Source organism: Podarcis vaucheri, assembly GCF_965113315.1.
Source record: "Podarcis vaucheri genome assembly, chromosome: 7".
Taxonomy (NCBI): Eukaryota; Metazoa; Chordata; class Lepidosauria; order Squamata; family Lacertidae; genus Podarcis; species Podarcis vaucheri.
The window spans coordinates 6,804,403-6,816,538 of NC_138765.1; the positions used below are offsets into that span (position 1 = coordinate 6,804,403).

General features: G+C 45.9%; 1 protein-coding gene and 1 long non-coding RNA gene across 7 annotated transcripts in view; both read left to right on the forward strand.

Annotated features, from left to right (window-relative positions):
* Positions 1 to 12,136, forward strand: part of LOC309537048 — a 50,047-nt gene that overhangs the window by 11,713 nt on the left and 26,198 nt on the right. The window lies entirely within an intron of this gene.
* The window catches only part of ZNF541 (zinc finger protein 541), a 39,880-nt gene that overhangs the window by 5,751 nt on the left and 21,993 nt on the right, over positions 1 to 12,136 (forward strand). For all 6 annotated transcript variants that reach the window (XM_082230951.1, XM_082230950.1, XM_082230954.1 and 3 more), the window contains exons 4-6: positions 3,700 to 3,943; positions 7,327 to 9,097; positions 10,744 to 10,802. In XM_082230951.1, coding sequence (XP_082087077.1) covers positions 3,700 to 3,943; positions 7,327 to 9,097; positions 10,744 to 10,802 — 2,074 coding nt within the window. The remainder of the gene's footprint in view (positions 1 to 3,699; positions 3,944 to 7,326; positions 9,098 to 10,743; positions 10,803 to 12,136) is intronic.

The following is a 12,136-nucleotide window of genomic DNA, read 5'->3' on the forward strand; positions in this document are numbered from 1 at the left end:
TGAACCTTTGTAGCTCTTGATGTTTTCTCCACAATTAAGTTTTCAGTTGAAATGGTTGACTCTAAAATCTGCAGTGAAAAGTTAAGGCATGAAATTTTCAGGTCTTAAGTTTGCTGGGCAAAACAACAGTCCACTGTGATCATTGTTGAGATTAGGTGCTTCCATCATTTGAAGCATTTAGTTGACAGCACAGCACTTCAGAAGATTATTTCTCCTTGCAATTATACCTGCATTAGATGAAGTTGGCTGAACTTTACATGCTGCCAGGCTTGGGTTGAAATGCTTTTATTTAAGCTCCATCTTATATGCAATTATATATGCACATATCATACCATAGCTGTGTTGGTTTCTGGTTGTTTTTGGTAATACAGTGGTACCTCGGGTTACATACGCTTCAGGTTACAGACTCCGTTAACCCAGAAATAGTGCTTCAGGTTAAGAACTTTGCTTCAGGATGAGAACAGAAATCGTGCTCCGGCGGCAGCAGGAGGCCCCATTAGCTAAAGTGGTGCTTCAGGTTAAGTACAGACCTCCGGAACGAATTAAGTACTTATCCCGAGGTACCACTGTATATGAAGTGGAAATCAGTTCTTAAAAGAGATTGGCAGTAATGGGGATATGTGAATGGAGAGTAGCTTAGATAAATTTAAAATGGAACAAAATTGACAGACAGTACAATAGTGCTCTAGTAAGAACAATGACATAATTTTGGTCATCAGGAATGAGCTTTGTTGATCAGCTGCAGTAATGCTGAACAAGTGCAAGGCCTCCGTTTTAGAGGAAGGGAATGCTACGCTACCTTCATAATTTTAATTACCTGAATGAATTTTTTAACTAGGCACTCAATTTAGTGCCAAAATCCTAAAAGCAGATAAAATAGAACCTCAAAACTAATTAGCTGTGAAATCAGTGGGTCTGCTTCATGAGCAAGCAGTTTGGCAATAAGAGGTTAACTCTTATTAAAAAGTTCAGTATTGGTTTAAATAGTTACTAGAGAGGAGGAGGGTGCATGTTTCTAGAAGGCCAGAAGTTCCCACACCCGTTTGTTTGTGATATGACAACTTTAGCAGTGCAGAAAGGGTGCTTGTATAAGAGGCAAAGAATACTTTTAAATTCAGCAGGGTCTACCCATGCTCTCTTGAGTTGTATATGTACTACATTTATGTGTAGTTTTTGTTCTTCATTCCACCCTGCAGCAAAAATGTAAATCCTGTGTGTTTATACTAGAGATGTGGGTATTCTGGGTAATTTTCCAACGCTCTGAACGGATTGGAGTGTTTAGGATATTTGACATACACTCGTGCACACACGTATAGAATTAAGTGTTTGTGTGATGTGCTCTATGACATTTGTTGCTGGTAGTACAGTGGTACCTCGGGTTACATACACTTCAGGTTGCAGACTCCACTAACCCAGAAATAGTACCTCGGGTTAAGAACTTTGCTTCAGGATGAGAACAGAAATCGTGCTACGGCGGTGCGGCAGTAGCGGGAGGCCCCATAAGCTAAAGCAGTGCTTCAGGTTAAGAACAGTTTCAGGTTAAGAACGGACCTCCAGAACGAATTAAGTACTTAACCCGAGGTACCACTGTACAGTTACTGTTAAAAATGGTATGGGGTGGAATCATGTAACCTGGGCTCGCTTTAAGCCTGTCTTTATATTTGCTTTGCTATGCACTCTTAACATGCCCTGAGACTGCTGGGTGGATCAGGATACAAAGCTTCATAAAATATTGTGGGATAACCAGTATGCTTAGGTATAATTAAACTTTGGAAGGAGCTTAGAAGGGAATATATTAAAGGTCCGACAGCCTGTATTTCCATGCTTTACTTTGCGTCATATTTTGTGGTTTTAAATCTTTACTGTGGTTCCTCTCACCAAAGAGGACTTGACCCAAACCTGGATCTTGGCATCCAGGGAATTCTCTCTTTATACCCCCCCCCCCCCCGCATTGTGTTCATTTAACAAACATAATGCAATTTGACATTATGTTCATTTTGTGGAATTTCCATACCAGTTGATTATAGTAAAACCTCTAAGCAGTTCAGTATTGCTAGATCATCACTGGAAGAAAATAATTGCATTGGGGAAACAAACTTAAACAGTTTCTCGCCATCACCATCATTATAAACATTATTGACATTTTTTAACAAGAACAGTTGTTGGTGTTTTTAACAAGCTTTAGCATCTTGTGTAGTGGGTTTAAAAGTAGGGGTAAGGGGTGTTCCCTTCTGAAAGTATTTGGAATTGAGGAAGAAATGGAACTGTCAGGGCTTCAGTCCTCTGAGCTGCCTGCTCCTATCCTGTTGTTTTGAATGGGCTCATCCCTACTGCTTTTAAAAGGATCCTTTTTACAAAGAACCAGCAGGCAGGAGAATCCATAGTTAATGCACCTGGGTTTTTTTGTGCTGACTGAGAAGAGAACGGGATTTGTTTACTGTGTCTGCTTCCACAGCGAATACCAGTCCCAAAGTTAGTATGTGCACCCTGTTTTCTGCTGCCAGGAACATTCACCAGTAACTGAGGGAGCTACATATGTGAAGCCCCCCAGAAATAATTTGGGGAGGGGAGGTTCTTCAGAACCTCTCAAAATATGTAAAAATATATAAAAATCATCCAGTAGCACCTTAGAGACCAACTAAGTTCTTGGTATAAGCTTCCACCAAGAACAAACTTAGTTGGTCTCTAAGGTGCTACTGGACAATTTTTAATATATATATATACCGTATTTTTCGCCCTATAGGACGCACTTTTTCCCCTCCAAAAATGAAGGGGAAATCTGGGTGCGTCCTATGGGGCGAATGCAGGCTTTTGCTGAGGCTTGGAGAGCAAGAGGGGTCGGCGCGCACCGACCCCTCTCGCTCTCCAGGCTTCAGGAAGACATCCGCAGCCTAGGCAGCCCTACGGGAGGTCCGGCAGAGATGTCTAGGCTGCGGATAGCAGCCTGCCGCCCAACGCGAGGGGCGCCCTGAAGCAGAGCGCCCCCCTCGCCAGGCAGACATCCGCTGCGTGGGGAGCCTTTCAGGAGTTCCCAGCAAGGCTCCCCACGCTGCGGATAGCAGCCTGCCGGCCCCGCGGGGGGGGGGCGCCCTGATGCAGAGCGCCCCTCGCGCGGGGCAGACATCGGCCAGCCCCACAAGCTCGGGGGACAGCAGGGAGGCGCAGCGCCGCCATCCCGCTGTTCCTCGACCTGGTTCTGTTTCCCCGACCTGCTTTTGGGGGGGGGAATAAAGGGAATTTTTTTCCCCTTTATTCCCCCCCCCCCAAAACTAGGTGCGTCCTATGGGACGGAGCGTACTATGGGGCAAAAAATACGGTATATATATTGACTGCGTCAGACCAACATGGCTACCTACCTGAATTCTGAACCTCTGTTATTTAAGCCCCTCAATGTCCCATTGATGTTGTTCTCACCTTGAAAATGCAAGGAGTCATACTTGGCATTTAGATGACATTTTTCGTGAGTGTCATGTTCATTATATCACTATTTTTTTAAAAGCAACCTTACAAGGGAGGTCAATTTTATTATCCCATAGTGCAGATGGGGTAAGATGTGGAGATGGAGAGGTAAGCGGCTTGCCAAATGCTGCCTAGTGGGTTTGTGACATTGAGATTTGAACCAGATACTTAATTGCTCACGCTGTCATTGACTGTACAAAGCCAGATGCTGTGAACTAAAAGTTGTCTTTACTTACATAGAATTGGGACTTCCTGCCCCTTCAGCACCGAAAGAAGTGGAGCAAGGAGGCAGATCCAGTTCTGGCAGTGGAAGGAGAGGAAAGCACCAGCAGAACTCCCCTCAAGCCCCTTTCCTGGATTGCAGCCTGTGTGGAAAGGTTTTCAGTAGCACCAGCTCTCTCAGCAAACACTACGTGACTCACAGCCAGGAACGGAAACATGTCTGTAAGATCTGCAGCAAAGCGTTTAAGCGCCAGGACCACCTGTATGTATCTGTTTGCCAGTAAAACTGATTTAAATGTATAGACGGTTTCTGCTACTGTAGAAATTTGGCTTGATCTAGTTTGGCTAGGGCCTGGTACAAATGCACATAGACCTAGTATTCCTTAGTAATGCAAGACATAATCTCCCTCCACTTTAAGAAAATGGTGAAACTACCCAGGGAGTTGCTTTGGATCTACTGTGTGAGCAGACAGCATTGTAATACAGTGAAGTTTTCAAGTTCCATCATTCAGGCAGGATTCCGGTGGTGGAAGAGGCTCCTAGTACAGTGGTGCCCCGCAAGACGAATGCCTCGCAAGACGGAAAACCCGCTAGACGAAAGGGTTTTCCGTTTTTGAGCTGCTTCACAAGACGATTTTCCCTATGGGCTTGCTTTGCAAGACGAAAACGTCTTGCAAGTGTTCCGATTTTTTTTCGCCCCCCCCCTTTTGCTAAGCCGCTAATAGCCTTTTAGCCGCTAATCCGCTAAGTCTTTAATAGCCGCTAAACCGCTAATAGCGCTAAGCCGCTAATAGGGTTGCTTTGCAAGACGAAAAAAACCGCTAGACGAAGAGACTCGCGGAACGGATTAATTTCGTCTTGCGAGGCACCACTGTATTGAGGAGAGAAAATCTTTCTAATTTACTCTGTGATGCACGAAATAATTTGGCCTTCTGAAAATCAGAGCAGTTGGGTGTGAGCACTTGGTGGGATGTGGTTGCAGCGATACCACAGGAAAAGTATCTTAAGCAAAAAGAAGTGGAATTCTGAGAGATATTTGAGCCCCCTTTTCCTTTGAGCACAGGACAAAAGTATGCCTCTCTTTACATTAACCACAGTCCTATGCTCCGGAGCAGAGAAATTGTAATAGAAATTTGTGTGAAAACTAGAGATCTGTGGCTAGTTCTCACTACTATGGTAAATGTGCACCTGGACTCCTAGCATTTCAGACTGGACATGGAAGCTTTTATGATGGAATATTTCTCAGTACAGTACCAGAAAATGGCAGTTAGAAATATAGAATATCAAGGAGAAGGCTAAGCTAGAATCCTTTCCTCTGACATCTAGTTTTATATATGCAAGGGTGTGTGTGTGTGTGTGTGTGTGTGTGTGTGTAGGAACACTGTCTTGTGAGCCCCCGTCTGCAGTCTGAAGTGATAGTGTTGGGAGTTCAGCTGTAGGAATCAAAACTAGTTAAAGATTATTACTTCCGGGCAAAGTTCTAGTGTGACTCGGACGTCCTTACAGCCTTTCCTAGTAAAGACAGCCAAATGGACCCCCTGGGTGGGTGGAGTCCCTGTAGTACATAGGAGCCTTTACTGCTTAGGGAAATGCTATAATTTACAGCTCTCGTGACACCATCCAGGGTAACTGTGTACAGCAGGCATAGGCAAACCAGGCCCTCCAGTTGTTTTGGGACTTCAACTCCCATCATCCCTGACCACTGGTCCTGTTAGCTAGGGATGATGGGAGTTGTAGTCCCAAAACTTCTGGAGGGCCGAGTTTGCCTATGCCTGGTATGCAGAGTCATGGGTAGCGATGGCAGCTCCTGATGCACAGCCCAAATAAAGGTTTATTGCCTCTTTAACTATTCTAGGTTTCCAATCCGTATGTGAGGTTCAGCCTCCCTTGCTTCTGCAGCTCTTGGTCATATACACCTCTGTTCGCTCACTCTCTTTCTCTCACCCTCTTTCTTTTCTACCCCTCTCTTTCCTAACTGCATACCTAGGTCCATGCTTCTTCAAACTCTTGTTTCCTTGATATGCTGCCTGCTCTGGCCTTCTCAAGGAGCAGAGCAGCTCAGCCACTGGTGGCCAGAGACCCACTGGTGCCCAGTCCATCTCTGATAGGAAAGGCAGCTGAAGTAATTAATAGCAGAGGCTTTACCACCACCACCACGGAAAATCATTCAGTGTAGTGGTTCCCATTTGTTCCTTGACAGATCACTTGGAAATTACTGGTTTTCTTGGCGGACCCATTTAATGATTTTTCTGCCTGTTGTAAAAAAAATTGTAATGAACTGTGTTAGATACGGTGTGATTTTTAACTGTATTTTTATTGCTTTTGTTGCTTCCTATATTGTATTTTGGGACGCGGGTGGCGCTGTGGGTAAAAGCCTCAGCGCCTAGGACTTGCCGATCGAAAGGTCGGCGGTTCGAATCCCCGCGGCGGGGTGCGCTCCTGTTGTTCGGTCCCAGCGCCTGCCAACCTAGCAGTTCGAAAGCACCCCCGGGTGCAAGTAGATAAATAGGTACCGCTTTATAGCGGGAAGGTAAACGGCGTTTCCGTGTGCTGCGCTGGTGCAGGCTCGCCAGAGCAGCGATGTCACGCTGGCCACGTGACCCGGAAGTGTCTCCGGACAGCGCTGGCCCCTGGCCTCTTGAGTGAGATGGGCGCACAACCCCAGAGTCTGTCAAGACTGGCCCGTACGGGCACGGGTACCTTTACCTTTTATATTGTATTTTATAGTACAGGCAACTCCCCATTTGCGCTGGGGGTGCGTTTTGGGTCATCAAAAATATCGACAGGATGCATGTAAGCCCGCCCTGCCCAGCCCCCTTCCGGGGCCGAAAATGTCGTGCGCATCAGCAGTCACATGTGCCTTGAACACACGCAAAATGGGAGTTGCCTGTATTGTAATTTGCATTTCATAGAGTTCAGATTTTAACACAAAAAACACAATATAAAAAACAAAATTACTAACAAATGTACAGTTAAAATTTAATATGGATATTTATTGCGGGTATGCCACTGACCACCTGAATGAAGCTCGTGCACCACTGGTAGTCCAATAACCACAGTTTGTGAACCCCTGCTTTACCCTAATATAACAATATAGTTGATAAAAGTGAGGATTTCATTTGCCTTACTTCGCCAAACCGTTATTAGGCGTTACAAATATAGGCCATCATAAAACATCCATATATAAAATTTTAACATATATACAAATAAACATCCATGTAGAAAAATGTAATAACGAGGATTTTCATTGGAGTTTCTTCCCATTAAATAGTGCCATTCACCATTCTAAGAGATACTCTTGATAAAAACTCAGCCATCCTTGCTGTTACTTCCGGGTTAATGTCAGATATTTTCATTGTGCTGCGCTGTTAGACTACCCAGAAAAGGGGATAGCACGTGTTTGCGTAGCTGGTTGTACAACGGACAGTAGAAAGAATATGTTCTGTGTCTGGCACATTCAAACAACTTCCGCAATGTCTGTTGTTTCTGGGGATGTTTAAATATCTGCCCTTGACAAAAGCTGAGGGGGAAATGTTTAATTTGCCAAGCTGGGAAGTGATTTTAGTGGTTGATTGTGATAATAAGATGAGCTTACTCTTCTATATTCTGATCTTGTTTAAATTTTTTTTTAACCTTTCATCTCAGGAGTGGCCACATGCTGACACACCAAAAAACGAAGCCGTTTATTTGCATAGAACAAGGTTGCAATAAGAGTTACTCAGACCATCGGTCGCTGCGCCGGCATTATGAAATGCACCACGGTTTGAGGTTGTTAAAGGACGAAGAAGCTTGTGAGGCCTCCCCACCCCTCCACGATTCACGTGTCCAGGTGGGATCTAGTGGCATGAGAACTGCAGAGAGGCTGGCTGTTCACCCTGAATCCCAGGCCCCTAATAATTCCCTCCTGCCCCACAGAGACCTGTTGAGGTGCCTTGTAAGTAGCTTAGTCAGCCAGAAGCTCCCGCCTGCTTCTTCAACCTCTGTGGGACAGCCCGAGTCTGATTGTAGGGGATCCCAGCAGCCTTGCTCTTCTGTCTGCAGTCAGATTTCTTGTGTGCCGACAAGCACTGCAGTGCTCACAGAAGCCACCAGTGATAAAGTGACGAAGGAGCTTTACCCTTGTCAAAAGAACGCCGCCTCTTCCAGTGTGTACACCATCATAAACCCTGGGAGTTTATCTGTACTTGGACCAGCAGAAAACATTGCAAACTTGCCAGACAGGCAGCCACATTCAGAACCTCAGTTCCCATTAGAAACCACAGCCCTGGAGTATTGGTCGAACAGTGGTGTGCCTCGTTTCCCATTATTTAGAGGCCAGAAAATTCCCGCCACCTCTCACCAGTCAAGTGGCAACTTCCAGTGGGTCAGAAACGTGCCACCAACCTACACCCAAAGCAAAGGAAACGGTGTTTATCTTGCTCAGATGCCACCTGCTGCAGGTCAGGATGCTTCCCAAGGCCTCGTGGGACCCTCCCATGCTTTTGACTCTCTGTCGCAGAACTTTGAGCGCCCAGATGTTTTATCGTTCACTCCAGCCCTCTTAAAGTCACAGGGGGAGATCCCTGGAGAGCCGAATCTCAGTGGCTTTGAAGAGTCTTTCAGGCCAGCAACAAGGCTTCCAGATCCTATGAAGCATGGTGTGCTGCAGAAGGGTGAAGCCACACCGCTATTCAGGCAGCTCTTAATGAAATCCCAGGAATCCTCTGTGAATCAGGATCAGCTTCAAGTCCAGGGTCGCCTGTTCCAAAGGATCACCAAATCTCAGCACATTGTGTCCCACACGCAGCTGTTGGCTCCTTTGCAACTGGCAGCTGCAGAGACTGAGCAGGTGGTAGCGAAACCACTTCAGAGTGCGTTTCCGCAGCAGGCAGGTTTGGTTCATCCAGCTCCTGAGCCCGCTGAAAGCGAAGGGTCCCCCTTGCGTGTAAAAAACGCCTTGTCCCAGTTTCAGAAGGACTTCTCGTTGGGCAGTGAGAAAGAAGGGCATCAGCCAGCTTCTCCTCCGCAGTCCTTTCAGCTACTTGCCGTGCCTTCTGCAAGCACAGGCAGCATCTCTCATCCCAAGCACACCAGGACCTTGAAAAGATGCCTGGAGCTCAAAGACTTCTCTAGCCCTAGCCCGTCTGTAACGTACGAAAACACCCCGGGAAACCACACATACGGGAAGCCAAGGCAGCTGGAGAATGGCTCTCCCGTACTGAGGAAGAAAGAGAAGAGTAAGGCTTGCGTCAAAGAACCAGGCTGCAAAGGGCATTCTCGCAGTGGCAGACCTCGCCGGAAGGAGAAGCTGAAGTTTGACACGGCTCCCATGGCTTCTCCCAGTCAAGTGGCCATGGCTTCCTTTTCTTTGCCTAGCACCTCATTTGATAGCGGGGCCAGAGCGAAACCAAAGCTGACCATTTTCAACAGGATTCAGGCATGTTCAAACCGTAACATGTTCATGTTTTATTTCTTTAAGTGTTTACAGTATTGGTGGGGTCAGATAGCACCTTTCTCTAAAGTTTATGTCAAGGCAGCTGTTAGTGTGCTTATAGCCGTGTTCCCCAAACTTGGGTCTCCAGCTGTTTTTGGAATACAACTCCCATCATTCTTAGCTAGGGATGATGGGAATTGTAGTCCAAAAAACAGCTGCAGACCCAAGTTTGGGAAATACTGGTCTCTAGCTTCTGGGAACTTGGAGGGAACTTAACAAAATTATTCAGATAGTGTGAGCTGTTAGCCAGTAACTGATTTTATTTATTTTAGCAGAAGCCATTATTGGATTTAAGCAAGGTCTAATAGGTGGGACGCTGGTGGCGCTTTCTGTAAAACCTCAGCGCCTAGGACTTGCCGATCGTCAGGTCGGCGGTTCGAATCCCCGCGGTGGGGTGCGCTCCCGTTGCTCGGTCCCAGCGCCTGCCAACCTAGCAGTTCGAAAACACCCTCGGGTGCAAGTAGATAAATAGGGACCGCTTACTAGCGGGAAGATAAACGGCGTTTCCGTGTGCTGTGCTGGTGCTGGCTCGCCAGAGCAGCTTTGTCACGCTGGCCATGTGACCCGGAAGTGTCTTCGGACAGCGCTGGCCCCGGCCTCTTAAGCAAGATGGGCGCACAACCCCAGAGTCGGACACGACTGGCCTGTACGGGCAGGGGTACCTTTACCTTTACCTTTACCTTTAATAGGTGATTATCTTTGGCTTTGCTCAGAGAGTGAACCCTGTATAAGTGGCAAGGCACTGGCAAAAAGGCCTTTGATCCCCTTTCTCCAGCAAGAGTGACAAGCAGACTTGTCCCTGTATATGTCTCATCTGCTCATTCCCATTGGCCTTAAGTTGATGTGTGCATGGGAGTGAGTTGGTGAGTACATAAGTGGAAAATTCTACCAAAGCTGCTGTTCTTCTTTCCTGCTTGGCAGGGGGTTGGACTCGATGGCCCTTGTGGTCTCTTCCAACTCTATGATTCTATGATTCTATGATTCTAAGAAGTGGGTTAAACAGCCCTTTTCCTGTGGCCAGTTTGGGAGGAAATGGCTGAGGTGCATAATGAAAATGTGCATGGGGGTGAGGGATGGTTCTATAATTTAGGATAAAGTGATGCCTCTGGGCACTGTTGGGCTCTCAGACTGCTAGCTCCCCATGTTTGTGTTACCCCTTTCCTCCCCAGCTCTGATCTCTGAAAATTGCCCACTCTCCCTGCATGACATGTTAGCAAGAGGAAGAAGTTCTCATTGAGCCTGGTGTGATCATCCCCCCTCCCCCACTGTTAATTGTAGTTCAGTGGGGCTATTTTCAAAGAGATCCTGGCTCCAAAGAGAGGGGTAAAACCTCCCCATGTACTGTGGTTCGGATCAAAATGAGGGGTGGGGGATGCTAACAAATTTTAAAACCCTGATGCAATTTGGCAGTAGTGCATTTTCTGCAAAATTTGTTAGGCCCTTAGTAAAGAAGAGGAGAGAAAAAGTAGACAAGAAAGGTTTTATGATTCCAAAAGCCTGAGGGCATCTGAGTAATGTAGAGCTCTCTCTGATCAGGAGATGTTTTATCTTTACAAATATATAAATTTACTTAACTTTTTTTAACACAGGGTGGAAATATCTACAGCTTTACCAATGCAGTGAGGGAAGAACAGTTTCCCTTTGGTTGGTAAGTAGGGCATGGCGATGTTGGAGAAATTTCAAAGGGGTTCCTAGATAGGCAGTATCCCTCCCAGAAACCCAAAAGAAGAGTATGCAGGCTAAAAGTAAAAAGAGACCTTTATTGAAGTTCTAAATGCGCATAGGGACTGCCTCAAAAATAAGGAGACTGCAAAGAACCACATCCAAAGTAATGTTTCTTATACACTTCCAGATTACACACATGATTTCTATTCACTATTAAAAGGATCACAGCAATCTTAGTAGTTGCAACCCATTGTCATCATCCTGAACCAATCAGAAGCTTGTCAGAAGCTTGTCAGATCAGTCCTCATCAGAGCATCATGTTGGTTACATGTAATCATTTTTCAATGTCTTTATCAAGACTTTGACTACTTTTCCTATTCATTAAATGTATCCCAAGATCCTCTTTCATCTGTCTACAAAACAATTCAATATTAATCACAATTGCCATGCCTAGCTGATTCTCTTTTAATGCATTCAGTGGCAGCCATGCATTCTAACAGTTTATTGTTTTCCGTGTTCTGGAACAAAGATTTGCTACATACAGTACCAGAGACCAGAGTTCAAATCCCCACTCAGGGCTTTTCCACATTTCCGCTTGTCTCATGCCTAGGAAGAATGGGTCCGAGACATTTTCCATTTGGCCCTCGGCTCTTTACTGCTGAATCAGAACAAATGTCAATCCGCAGAAAACCCGATTGATGTTTGCTCCTGTTCAGCATTAAAGAGCAGGTTGCTCTGGGGGAAAGCAGTGGTACAAGCGGACGTTTGGACGAGCCCTTAGTCATGAAGCTCATGGGGTGAGTTGCAGTTTCTCAGCCTGACCTACATCATAGGGTTGTGAGTATAAAATGAGGAGGTGGAGAACTCTGTACGTCACCTTGAGCTTCTTCGAGGAAAGGTGAGAGAAAAACAGAAAAAATAAACTTGACATAGAGGAGTATCCAGAAATGGGTTTGATTTTGGGAAAGCGAATTGTGACACAAGTCTCACTGACCCTGCTCTGCACCCTCGTCCAGTGTTTTTGCCTGGCTTGAATGTGCCTTTTAACTTGGATAATGCTATTTGTTTGCCTCCATGGAGGAAAGGGAGGTGTATGAGAGTGTGTGGAAACTGTATAAAGGTAAAATTTTCATTCTGTGCCCTGCACGCTTTCCCCTCTGCACCTGCAGAACTGGCCTTTTGATTGGTTGTTCACGAGGAAACATGGCCCTCAGGGTGAAAAAGCCCCACCCCCCTTGACCTAGAGGCGAGCTGAAAGTCATTAAATCAGCCTTTGCCAACCTGGTTTCCTCTGGAAGTTTTGGAGGTTGTCCAAAA